The sequence below is a fragment of the Betta splendens genome, chromosome 14 (genome assembly GCF_900634795.4).
Source record: "Betta splendens chromosome 14, fBetSpl5.4, whole genome shotgun sequence".
Classification (NCBI taxonomy): Eukaryota; Metazoa; Chordata; class Actinopteri; order Anabantiformes; family Osphronemidae; genus Betta; species Betta splendens.
This window is the reverse complement of record NC_040894.2, coordinates 4,312,058-4,324,210: the sequence shown is the minus strand read 5'-3', so window position 1 is coordinate 4,324,210 and position 12,153 is coordinate 4,312,058. Positions and strand designations below refer to the sequence as shown.

General features: G+C 39.4%; 2 protein-coding genes across 3 annotated transcripts; both read right to left on the bottom strand.

The window, feature by feature from the left end:
* Positions 1-372: 372 nt before the first annotated feature.
* nf2b (NF2, moesin-ezrin-radixin like (MERLIN) tumor suppressor b) lies at positions 373-7,021 on the bottom strand. Of its 2 annotated transcripts, none has more exons than XM_029174321.3 (17): positions 6,673-7,021; positions 6,315-6,430; positions 5,575-5,700; positions 5,274-5,396; positions 5,062-5,145; positions 4,672-4,740; positions 4,483-4,565; positions 4,310-4,385; positions 4,035-4,187; positions 3,791-3,865; positions 3,570-3,683; positions 3,297-3,419; positions 2,960-3,177; positions 2,595-2,697; positions 2,105-2,235; positions 1,741-2,020; positions 373-1,509 (listed from the first exon to the last, which is right to left on the bottom strand). In XM_029174321.3, the coding sequence occupies exons 2-17, from the start codon at positions 6,402-6,404 to the stop codon at positions 1,462-1,464; spliced, it is 1,896 nt and encodes a 631-aa protein (XP_029030154.1). In that variant the 5' UTR covers positions 6,405-6,430; positions 6,673-7,021; the 3' UTR covers positions 373-1,461. The 2 variants fall into 2 exon arrangements, with proteins under 2 accessions (XP_029030154.1, XP_029030155.1); XM_029174322.3 differs by having other exon boundaries at positions 4,050-4,187; positions 6,673-7,020.
* Positions 7,022-9,579: 2,558 nt separating this feature from the next.
* Positions 9,580-11,690, bottom strand: LOC114870034 (ADP/ATP translocase 3-like). The gene is made up of 4 exons (XM_029174639.3): positions 11,417-11,690; positions 10,281-10,767; positions 10,068-10,208; positions 9,580-9,943 (listed from the first exon to the last, which is right to left on the bottom strand). The coding sequence occupies exons 1-4, from the start codon at positions 11,525-11,527 to the stop codon at positions 9,786-9,788; spliced, it is 897 nt and encodes a 298-aa protein (XP_029030472.1). The 5' UTR covers positions 11,528-11,690; the 3' UTR covers positions 9,580-9,785.
* Positions 11,691-12,153: the final 463 nt, after the last annotated feature.

The following is a 12,153-nucleotide window of genomic DNA, read 5'->3' as shown; positions in this document are numbered from 1 at the left end:
GCACTCTGCTGCCTTCACCTGGTCGCTGACGTTCTCTGTCAGTTACATGTAAATGCAGACACCTTGCACCTAAAACTAAGTAGTCTTTAAAGAAAACAGAGAAACATTTCACTTAATCTAGTGATTACAAAAAACACATATTCTATAATATAAAATAAAATAACAATAATTGGGTTAATTCACACCATGTTGCATAAGAAAGAACTTTCTTTAAATATTTGAAATCTATTCAAATATAAAATTAACTGAAAAACTGAACATTTATTTCACTGAAAAGTGAAATGATTTAATTCTGGTTTTGAATTTGGCCACAACATCCCATTCAAGATATCTGAATGTTAAATGACAATAAAAAAACACCCCTCGAGAAAGTGAGTTTACCAATATTATTTTAGCACTTGACAGAAAAATAAATAAAATGTGTGAAAATGCAAAGCAAAGCATGTAAGAAAACAGAAAATCAGAAAAGAAATCAAGGTTAGTCTACCTCACTGATAGTACATATGCAACCACTGCTAGCAAAACATTTATGTTAAAAATTAACTCAGTTCAAACTTATTCAAACCTGTTGAAATAAAGTTACTGGAAGAGCAATACTGAAAGTTTATCTAAAGTGATTGTCTCCAACAAGAATCCTGAGAAATAGACAAACTGTGAATTGTGAAGGCTACAACACATGAGCACAAACAAACAAATAACACAACCTTAAGAAACAAGAAAGAAAATGGTAAAAAATATAGTTTAACACAAATCAGTACAAAATGTAAAAACTTGAAATGGCAGAGCTCAAGCTTGTAACAGGTTGGACTAGTACATTTCTAAGTACTGTACCATGATGAGGCACCTAAACAACAGAGGCAATTGTGTCAGCAAAAACAGGAACAGGTAACAAAGCAGCAAGACAATTTAGAAAACAAAACACGTGTGTCACACGTAGACATGTGCCTCTACGTACCTGCTTGTCAAATCTGGGGTTTGGTGAGTTACTATGTGAGGTAAGATCAGAATTTAGACATGTCAATCATTTTAACTGCTTATTCTCTTTTAGGGTCACAAGAGGGCAGTCATCAGTGCATCTAGTCAACGCGTATCTGGAAAACTGCACAAACTTTGTAAATTGTCACTGTTTTGGACTTTACCTGTGTCCCAGTAGCTTGCTAAGGCACTGATGCATAAATTATTATTGAATATCCAACTATGTTACAGCTTCCCTTAGAAGGTGGCAGACAAATAAAGGCAGTCATACTTCCATCACCGGCTCCATATGCTGAATCAATCATTTAGATTTATTGCATGCATTATTATACATAAATGAAATGTGAAGCCAGACTAGTTGCCGCTTAATGATGAGGATGTGTGTGTCTTGTCCGTTACAGTCAGACAGATGATAAATTGACCAAACATGGACAAGCACGGAGGCACAGTGGCTGGTGCTCTCATATTTGTCTTGCAGGACCAGGATCATACTTCTTCAAAGAACGCCATCTGAGACATGTACGCAGAGTTTCGCTGCAAAAAGAAACGTTTAGAAGACACATGAGCTCTTGAAAAGAGCAGTACAGAAGGCAAACCCACCATCTCCCTAAATTGTTTCACTTCATATCGACTATTTCAGACATTAGTGACAGGATTATGCTTATTATTCAGTGTTTAGACACTCTGGCTTCCTCCAGTTTCTAACAAATAGAATTAATACCACTAATAGGGGAGAAGCCGCTGTGGTGACATGTTCATACATACATTGCTGTGAGGTACGTAGACAGGTTCCTGGATGTAACCCCTGGCCTCGCTGTGGAGGCCGTAGAAGCCGGCCTGTTGATGATGCTGCTGCTGTTGTAGCTGCTGCTGCTGTTGTAGCTGCTGCTGTTGTTGTAGCTGCTGCTGTTGTTGTAGCTGCTGTAGCTGCTGCTGCTGTTGTAGCTGCTGCTGCTGCTGCTCCTCCAACTTTAGAGACTCGATTTCTGACTTCAGCTCCTTCAGCTGATCCTGCAGGTGTTTGCTCTTCTCCATGTACTCAAGCCTGCATTAATAACATGAGGACACATAAACAGGGAGCACGGGCTGCAATTCTAATGTTCTGCAGGGGATTTGAACTGCGGTTCACCTTTCCCTCTCTATCTCCATGGACAGCCGCTTCATGTCTGAGTCCTTGAAGTCGAGGCGCATAGATGCTGACTCATAGGGAAAGTCAGATGCTTCAGGAGGAGCAGGTGGGGTAGAGTAAGCTGCTATGAGCTAAGACAGATGCCAAGCACATAACACCACTACATTACCATCTGTTTACACACAATGCCAAAGACATATAAAGTTTACTGCAGGAAGCTGCAGGCACAACCCACAGGAGGAAATTCTCAACACTTTCATCACGTACTTGGAAACCTGAAACATTTATGCTAAGTAAAATGCTCACTGAGTTGCGATTCATACTAATGACGTATTCAATATAAATTTCCTTTAGAACAGTGGCGACAATCAGCTGTTTGAAGTATAAATCAAAGTTTTTACAAATATATTAAAGAATGCTCTAAAAACGCCTTCACAATACAAATACATGCATCATAAAAAGCTCAGCATCAGTATCATCACCATCATACAGGGTATGTTGTCTTTGTGATTTCCAGCAGCTTCTGTTTGGCCCTGCGCTCAGCATCTTTGGCCTCAGTGAGGTCCTGCTTTAGGTGATCTGCCTCCTTCAACCTGAAGACAAAAGTTTAATTTTTTTAGAATGTCTGGTGAGACAAAAGCAGTGACTTAATTTGCTTGTTTTCACTTTCACTGTATATCACTGGAATTTCTTCCACAAAATACAGTAACTAGATGTAAAATGAATTGAATTCAAATTCGGAGACTGAATAAAGTACTCCATTGTCTAAAATCTCTACATTCATCACAAAAACAAAGTAATTTAACTTAAACTAAAACATTTTTTCATTTAACGTTTAAAAAGATGCTTCCAGACCTCCTCTCAGACTGCTCCACCAGTTTCACCGCCAGCTGCTCTGCCTCTCTCATCTTCTGCTCCATGAGCCTTTTCTCCTCCTTCGTCTTCATGGCGGTGACCTCCAGTCTCTGCCTCTCCTGCTCAGCCTCTGCGGCCTTGTGGGCCAACAGCTTGGCCTCTTCTTCAGCAATCTGGGCTTTCTCTGCCAGCAGATCCGCGGTCTCCTCAGATCGCAGCTGGAATTATTTATTTTTATACGTTACATTTTACACACCAAGATAAACAATGGAGAAATCCGCTAATTTAAAATTAAAAGGCGTCACTTGAGCTTAAATGTTAACATTGACAGTCTCACCAGTGCCTCGTTGGCCAGTCGCGCCTCATCTTGAATTTGAAAAAGTCTTCGTTCCATCTCTTCCTTCGCTCGTTCTGCTTCCTCCCTCATTTGTTTTTCCCGAGCCAATATCTGACGCTCCATCTGGTGGGAAGCCGGGAACCACACAAGTCAAGACAAGCAAACATTTTCACATGATAATGTGTTTTGCTCAGGCATGCCTAGTGTACATCCACTCTAGTTATTGCTGCAATGGAGATGGTGAAAAACACAGAAAAAAACACCATCAATGACCTTCTTGCGAGCTTTCTCCTCTTTAGCTTGAGCCTTCATCTGCTGGACTTCAATGGAGTCAACCTTCCTTCTCCTCATGAACAGATCATGGTTACCGATGCACAGTTGCAGGATCTAACAACAAACAAACCAGCAATCTTATTTACAGTAATTATAGTATATATACAGTTTTTATAATTTGCCAGTTTTGGACATATAAATAGTTACACAGGTAAACCAACCAGCTTGTTGACACGCAGTTGTGATGAGTAGAACTTGAAAACATCTTTCTTCTTGTCCAGAGGTTTTATTGTAAACTGTAGGTTATAAATTGTGACACATCACTGTTACAACAGTGCAGAATGTGAAGAACTTTACAAAACTAAAATTGTCTGGTTCGACTACATGTCTAGTTACTTTTCCCAAAGTGGCAGAAAACAAACAAATCAAAATGGAAACTGCGTGTGAATAATTACTGACACTCACACTGCTTGTATTTACCTCCTTTTCACTGTAGGAGATGTTACGGATGCCACTCCAAGGAAAGGACTTATTAGGATTGAGTTTGCTGTTGGGGCTGTAAATGTGAAGACCCTGAGCATCCACTCCAAGTAACAGTTCTGTGTCCCTCTTATTTTGCTGTCAATGTAATGTGTGAAACAAAAATGTAAACAATCATTAAAGCCATGTTTAAGTTTGCACTTTTTTAGTAACACCATTTACAAACTGAGAGAACATTAACTGCACTAATTCACACTCACAGTGATGGCAAAGTAGCTGACTCCGTACATCTCAAGGTCCTGAGCAATTTTTAGGTACTCCATTTCCGCCTCATCCCTGTATGAAAAAGAGAAGAGGCTCTATTGAACCATGACACAACATTTTGTAATAAAGGATTTTACTTCAGGAGTCCTGCTGGTCAGTCCTACAGTACCTGGCGATGCCTCTGTGTTCCGCGTACCAAGCACTGATCTTTTCCTCCCACATGTCAGCTGTCATTTGGTACTGCATCACAACCTGTAACACAGGGTCAGAGGAAAACAAATTACACAAAACAGGGCAACTGTTAAAAAAATAAATAGACCAAAAACTACAAGTGATCATGTGTACAAAGTAAACTCACTCTTTTTGGTAAAAGCTCATCTTGCGCCAAGAAGCCGGGCTTATGAAAGTTAGGGTCGTAGTCCCCATACTGTGATTGGGAAGATGGGGAGATGGTAAAAAATTTAAAAAAAAAAAACATAAACAAGAGTGGAAACACAGAAAATGTGGTTATTAATACTGCACATCAATATTTAAGGCATAAATAATATTAATAATAATAATAATAATAATAATAATAATAATAATAATAATAATAATAATCGTCGTCGTCGTCGTCGTCGTCGTCGTCGTCGTCATCATATTATTATTATCAAGAGCAATAGCATCAATGATATTTAACAGACACTGTTAGATGAATGTAGTTCAAACATTTTGCATGTACAAACAAGTGAGAGAAAGGAACTATTACCTTGGCTTGAACAGCATATGATGCCAGAAGAACAGAGGCTTCAGGGGAACAGAATATCTCTTCATCTAATATCTGTTTTTTCACCTAAGTGTTTGAGAAAACAAGTATGATCAAGTGGCATTAATACATTATAATTACAAAATAAGAATAATTCTACATAGAAAATTAACCAAACCACAACCAACTCTTCTAAAAGGTAGAACACACAGTACCTGTAAGAAGAAGAGGTGTTGAGTAATTTCTTGGACCAGTTCCTCTTCTACTTTTTCTGGGAAGAATTTGGCCAAGAAATGAAATGTTATGGGAGAGTCTTTGGGGACATCCTGGTCCAAGACCTTGGCGAAAAATAACAAATTCAAGAGCAAAGTGGAAAAAAGCAGACAAAACAAGTTACATTGTTGTGAACATTTCTACTGTTTAAATCAACACATTCACTGTTAAACCAAAATAATAGTAATAATAATGATAATACTAAGCTGTTGCTTAAAACTACAGAATCAATCCTCCACTCACCTGTTTCTCTTGTTTCAGCCAGGCGTATGTGTCTTTGACTGTGTACCTGAGCCCAAAGAACCAGGTTTCCCTCAAGCCAATAGTGCGACACACCAGATCAAATAAGTCTTTGCCTTTCCACTTCACCTGAGAAATGGTTCACAGCAGAGACCAGTTAGTTGATACACGAATAGATAAAATGTTGTTTTCCAGCTGCGTTTTGTCCTCATGCACTGTGGCTGTTAAGTCAATAAAACTCAACTTTATAATAAAATTACAAAGTGAATGATTTATGGCCGTGTTTTAAAAAGCACAAAATCTAACAAGCATACTCTATAAAAAGATAAAAACCTAAGCTAATGCTTTTATTATTAAACATTAACCCTTCAGGGCAAAAAGACAAGAAGCAGCACGATCTCCAGAGCTCACAAAGTTTGCTAAACAACTTCCTTGGAAAAAAGATAAGGATTCACAAGACGTTCCTGTCACATTATCGGTGGAGTTATGTGAAGTTAAACACATATGTGCCAGTTAAACACATTCCATACATAAGGAGGCCATACCAAATACTCCTAAAATCAAAGTAATGCATTGTGTTACTGCATAGGCAGCTTTACTTATTGTCTCATATTTGGACATCTGTGTGTTTATTATTATTTTCAAGCTACAGAGTCTGCCCAACAATGTGAGGAAATGGAGTGAGTGGCTACACAGATGTCCAGTGAACATAGTACAGGTATAATGCATTAATAAATCAATACCTCACAGCTGAACTCCATTTCGGCATCCATGGTGATAACTTTGACTTTGAACGTATTCGGCTGCTTCTTCTTTAATCCAAGAATGGACATTTTGAGAAATCTGCTGTCCAAAACACCTGAGGGAAAAGAAAAGAAACGAGTTTAACTGGTTTCAGGATATAGGGCATTTCCCAAGCCATCAGTTGAACATACGACAAAGCTGAGTATTATATATACCAGTTTAATTTAGAAGATAAGCAATCCACCTTCAAATAGTTTAACATTGGGGAAAAGGTTTGAAAATCAGCAATAAGATGACTACAGCGGTTCCACAGATAAATACATATATATATAGACATTTGAAAAGAAGGCCCATTACCAGGGAGTAAAGTTTCACACTTGCGCCGTCCAACAAGGCTCAGGGAAGGCTGGCCTTTTTGTTTGGGGCTCCAATGCTAAGCTATCCGATCCCTGAAGAGCGTTAGCTTTGCAGCTAACTATGCCACGAAAACGGACAAAAACAGGCGGCAAGAGCAAAAAAAGTTTTTAAAACTTTCCATGGTGAAATAGGCCCCTTAAAGGAACTACGTCGCTGGTAAATCTGTTTTAAGTGGCACTTGAAAACTTCAATAACGCTGTCGGTCGCTAATTGTTTTGGTTAGCTGTTTAAAAGTCAAGAGGACTTTCATGAAGATTTCTGTAGGCGCTCCACAGCAGTCTGGAAAACCGATACTGCGCATGTGCGTGGGTTTGGAAGCACGAATGCTGCCTTCACTGACCACTGGATATAATGAGCTTTACAGCAGACTAAGTGGAAACCAGATATGAAGGCAGCCTTGATGCAGTCGCTGTGTCTATTGTCTTTCTTTTCCTATTTTTGATTATGCTGGAGATTGGAGACTGTTGCGGGCTATATTGCTGTCTTTCTCGCAGCATATTTAGCTTTAAGTATTTTAAATAAATATGCTTACATAATTAAACATATAACATAAAATAACAAATAAGGTTTGTAAAATTATTTTATTTGTCACAAATGCTTTTATCACGCGTTGAAATTAGTCAGTCAGTTAACAACAAACTATAAGCTTGATGAATGTCAGTATCACGTTGTGAACAGCAGAGGGAGCCAAACCAGCAGTTTTGTCTTTTGTTTAATTATGATTGTGTATATTATATTATTATGTCATTGATTATAACGCCTGTGTTTCGTGGTTAATGTTTGTAGGTTGCTACACATTTGGCACTACTGGATGTCCATTTTTGTCACTTAATACACGCTATAATCTGGTATTTCTTATTAATGTCAGTTTCATTGACGCACTGCACATAAAACCTATCAAACATCACACAGTTGGACTATAGACCTAAATTAAATACACAACTGACAAAACTGGATTATTTGAATTTAACCAGCAGACTGTGATATGGAAATGCTAACTCTACAGTCATTTTGTTGTTAGTAAATATTACACGGCAAACCTGAATTTCAAAAGCTGTTTCCTGCACCTTGCAGAAGTCAGAAGCAACACAGTGACTAAAAGGTCAGCTGAGAAAAATGTGCCTCAATCATCACAATGGATACATAACAGACAATGAGCCTGGAATCTATATCCCTACATTCAATTTGACATTGGTTACTTAGAGTCTTTATTTCACAGTCTGACATCAGACCCCTGTTTGGTAATATGTGAGAGTAGTAAAACAGGATATGAGACCATAAGGAAGTATGTAAACACTGTAATTTAATATCCAGAAGGTGGCAGTGGTGTCTGTTGTCTCTGGGGAGTTTCCTGTAACATCCCTGATGCTGCTGCACATTCACAAGGGAGGATAATAACAAATTGTATTGGTTTCAGTCAGTCATCTAAAGGTAGAATTGTTGATGGCTAATGGTCATTGGTCAAGCTTTCTACTGTAGTAATAGGATATGTTCCATTAGTTCACTTACAGGTGTTATTGCTTCTTTTCTTTTAGGAATTTGTGCTTGAGGATTGAATGAACTGAGGAGTTTTTCTTAAAATGAGCTCATCTTAATCCAGACTTTCATCCACTTATTCATAACCTTTCAGCTTTACAGTATATTCTGACAAGAATCCAGACTTACAGTTTTTATTGGTCGCTTTGACCTGTTTTTCATAACTAGGTTCCATTTATTTTCATCATCACTATTCCAGCAAAGCATCAGACACATGTAGCAAATGTGTAAACCTGTTCTCATTGGATTGACACATTTTATCCTCCCTTTTGCAAAACAGTTAAAACTGACGTCATTCAAACTGTCTAAACTCCATTGTTTTAGCTTTGTGACCAAAGGAAAACCATCTGTTCCTTACTATTAGAAACCAGTTAGACCAGTATGAACTCACCATAGCACCTGTTTGACACTCCTCCACAAAAGCCTTTAGGCTGGTACCGGGTGTTTGTTGTTCTTTACCAGCATGGATGCAGGCGGTCTAAAGCAGAGACTGAGTATCAACAGTGGCTGCGTCTCATACTCCAACAGATTTGACTGTTGTTTTAGTTTATATGAATTTTCTGGTGTGTGTGTGTGTGAATGGTTGTCTGTCTGTGTGTTGCCCTGTGATGGACTGGCGACATGTTCAGGGTGTACCCTGCCTCTCGCCCATAGATAGCTGGGATAGGCTCCAGTACCCCCACGACCCCACATGGGACTAAGCGGTAGAAAAATGAATGGATGGATGGATGTATTTCTGTAATATTAACAATATTTCAGTTTTCTGCCACAGTTTGGAAAATGAATGTCATGGATTCAATAAATCAAAGCATTTCTTCATCTGGATCCAATTCTTTGCATAAAAGGTCAACTTGACATAAACTACAAAGACACAAAACAGGCTCCAATGACGATCAATGAGGCACAGATTCACACTGAGATCAGTGGTTTGTATTTTGCTGTCCACTGTTATGACTGATTGGACATGTTCATATACTTGAATTTTTAAATTTTTGCTGCACATTTCCAGTGTTTTGACACAGTTAGAGCCTTTAAGCAAACAAAACGTGTCATTATGACATTGGAGCCGCTGTTTAGACCTGTGTGTGAACTGTTAAGAAAACAGAACTGTTAAGAGAATCTGCTGTTTCACTGGACGTCTGCGTCAAAGCCACCAATAAAAACTGTAATACATGAGGCTAAATGTTTTGTTTAAATACACAGTATGAAATAAATATGTTATTTGTGGATACCAAAGTAGTAATTACAATCTTTTCTTTGTTTGGGTATGGAGTAAATGAGCAACCAAAGCAAAAGGAAAAGCACATCAGATGAGATAAAATGGAGCCAAACTTTATTGTAGCTCTGTGTAAAACAATTTGTGCGTTTTATTATCTAACACATACTCCACCTTTTGAACCCCAAGCTTATTCACAATGTTGTGCTTAACAGTGGGGAGATAGTTGACAACAGCGGTTTAAGACAAACAACGGACAAAGAAATACAAAGTTATTTCTAGTGATGTGACAACATGAAAGTTAGAAGACTCTCTTCAGCTCGTCGTACAACACAAGCACGAAAGCGCCGCCAAAGCCTCGGAGGATGTTGGACCCGGCCCCTTTGAAAAACGCCCTGCCTCCCTCGTCTCGTATCATCTTACGCCAGCAGTCAAAGGCCCCGCTGTACATGACGTTAGCTGCAGAAGGTATGTTGATGAAGTAATTAGACAAGCAGTATTACATAATGAAAACGCCAGGAAAATGACTTTTAGCTCTCTGTCTATGGCAGAATTAGGTTATCAGGCAACGGGACACACTCACCTCCTTGAAGTCCAGACTGCATCATCATGCATCGTCTGACAGTGTCGAAGGGGTACGAGATCAAACCAGCAACAGACGTCACAGCCTGCGCAATCATCCAGCTCACCAGTATATGAGTGTTGTCAGGGTCTGGGAGCATCCCTGTAAACATAGCAATGATGATTATGTGTTGTGGGCTTCAGTTTCACTGTAAGGAAGGAGGTGTAACTGTACCTTTAGCTGTGTCATAGATGCCGAATGTTGCCGCCCTGTAAATGATGATCCCTTGCAAGGACACACCAAAGCCCTTGTACAAGCCTCTCCAGCCATCGGACTTGAAGATCTTCACCAAGCAGTCCCCCAGACCACCGAACTCTCTCTGACCTGGAGTCCCCCCCACATCGGCCGCCAGGCGCGTACGGGCAAAATCGAGAGGGTACACAAAGCAGAGGGAGGTGGCCCCGGCGGCGCCGCCGGAGGCCAGGTTGCCAGCGAAGTACCGCCAGAAGTGGGCGCGCTTGTCAATGTCTTTGAGGAAAAAGTCCCTGTATCTGTCCTTGAAAGCGAAGTTGAGGGCCTGGGTCGGGAAATATCGGATGACATTGGCAAGGTTACCTCTCCAGAAGGCAATGACTCCCTGCTCTTTAGGGATGCGAACAAAGCAGTCCACTAAACCCTTGTACTGCTTATCCGCCGTGATCTGCTTACTGGCATGTTGAACCTATAGTGAAGAAGAAAGAAACAGCACGTTTAGGAAGGAGGAAGGAAGATAAATAACCGCTGAGCAAGACATGGAAACTAGATAAGGATGGAAAACATGATGATCCAGCTAACAGTGTGTTAAACAAAGTGTGTTTAACCATCACATTTATTTTACCAACATGATTTGAAAGCATACGGGCCACAGGTGAAGCTTTTCAGCTCATAAGCAATAATCACTATGCTCATTTATATGTCTAATTCATTTATTTTATACATTATTCAATGTAGCATCAGAACAGACTAAATAAAGTTTTAGTCATAACAAAATACTTAAATAAATATTTGATGTAATAATAAATATTCGAAAGACGTCTGATTGATCAAAAAAAAGCACCGCTTCCCTCTTTCTTTCCATGTTGACGTTAAAAGACATTGTCTATAAAATTAGTTCCTGATTCTCGAATACGTCGTCGTCGTTGCTAGGAAACATCGAGATAAACAGGAAGTAGTTCGCCGAGTATGGTAGAGTTTAAGGCCAATTTAGATGTAATCCAGAACATTTTGTTAACTATAAATTGTATTTATTTCTGTCTAATTACTGTAAATGTACAGCCTATAACTAACCGGTTCTCAGATTTTAACACCAGCGGGCAACGTTTTAGTTTTACCTGAAGGAGCAGTTTCACTCTCTCGATTGGAGCCACAGCTGTTTCGGAGATGGCTGCGGCGACGCCGGCGGTTAGAAAGTCTTTGGCGAAAGCCACGACTTGGTCGTTCATGGTGTGATGGATGTATGAGCCTCAGAGAGACGCCACCGCTGCGTTATGAACATCACGTTACAGGCTACACACCCCGTCACTCACGTGCTTCAGTAGCAGGATGGTTATCGCACCTCCTCACACCCAGAGCTGCCACTGGTTCAGGGACCATCAATAAATGATAGCTTTTAGCGTCGCAACACTTATACACACTTTATTTCCTTTTCTTTTCTCACTAAAGCTTGTTCTATGACAACTTGATCAAAATACTCGATCATGTGACTTCCAAAATAAGGTTAAAGTTTTACACACTGATGTGAGAAATATTAGCAAGACATAATGTCTGATGAAAAAAAATAAAGGAACAGCATAATAATATCATAATAACGTTTTATATGCAATAGTTGTTTGAATGGAAGTATGGCAGGGAGAAAGCTACATACTAATTTAAACAAATAAGATGCAAACAAATTGCAGGGAAATTAGTCATTTTTATTACAGCACGTAAAACAAATAACGCTTTAGCCCTCGTCACAATCACACAGAATATCACATACTCCGCAGGCGCTTTATACATATGACTGAAAATGTATAAGAACCTAAAGCGATGCATCACACTCCAAACTGTCACCCTGTAATGAAACGTG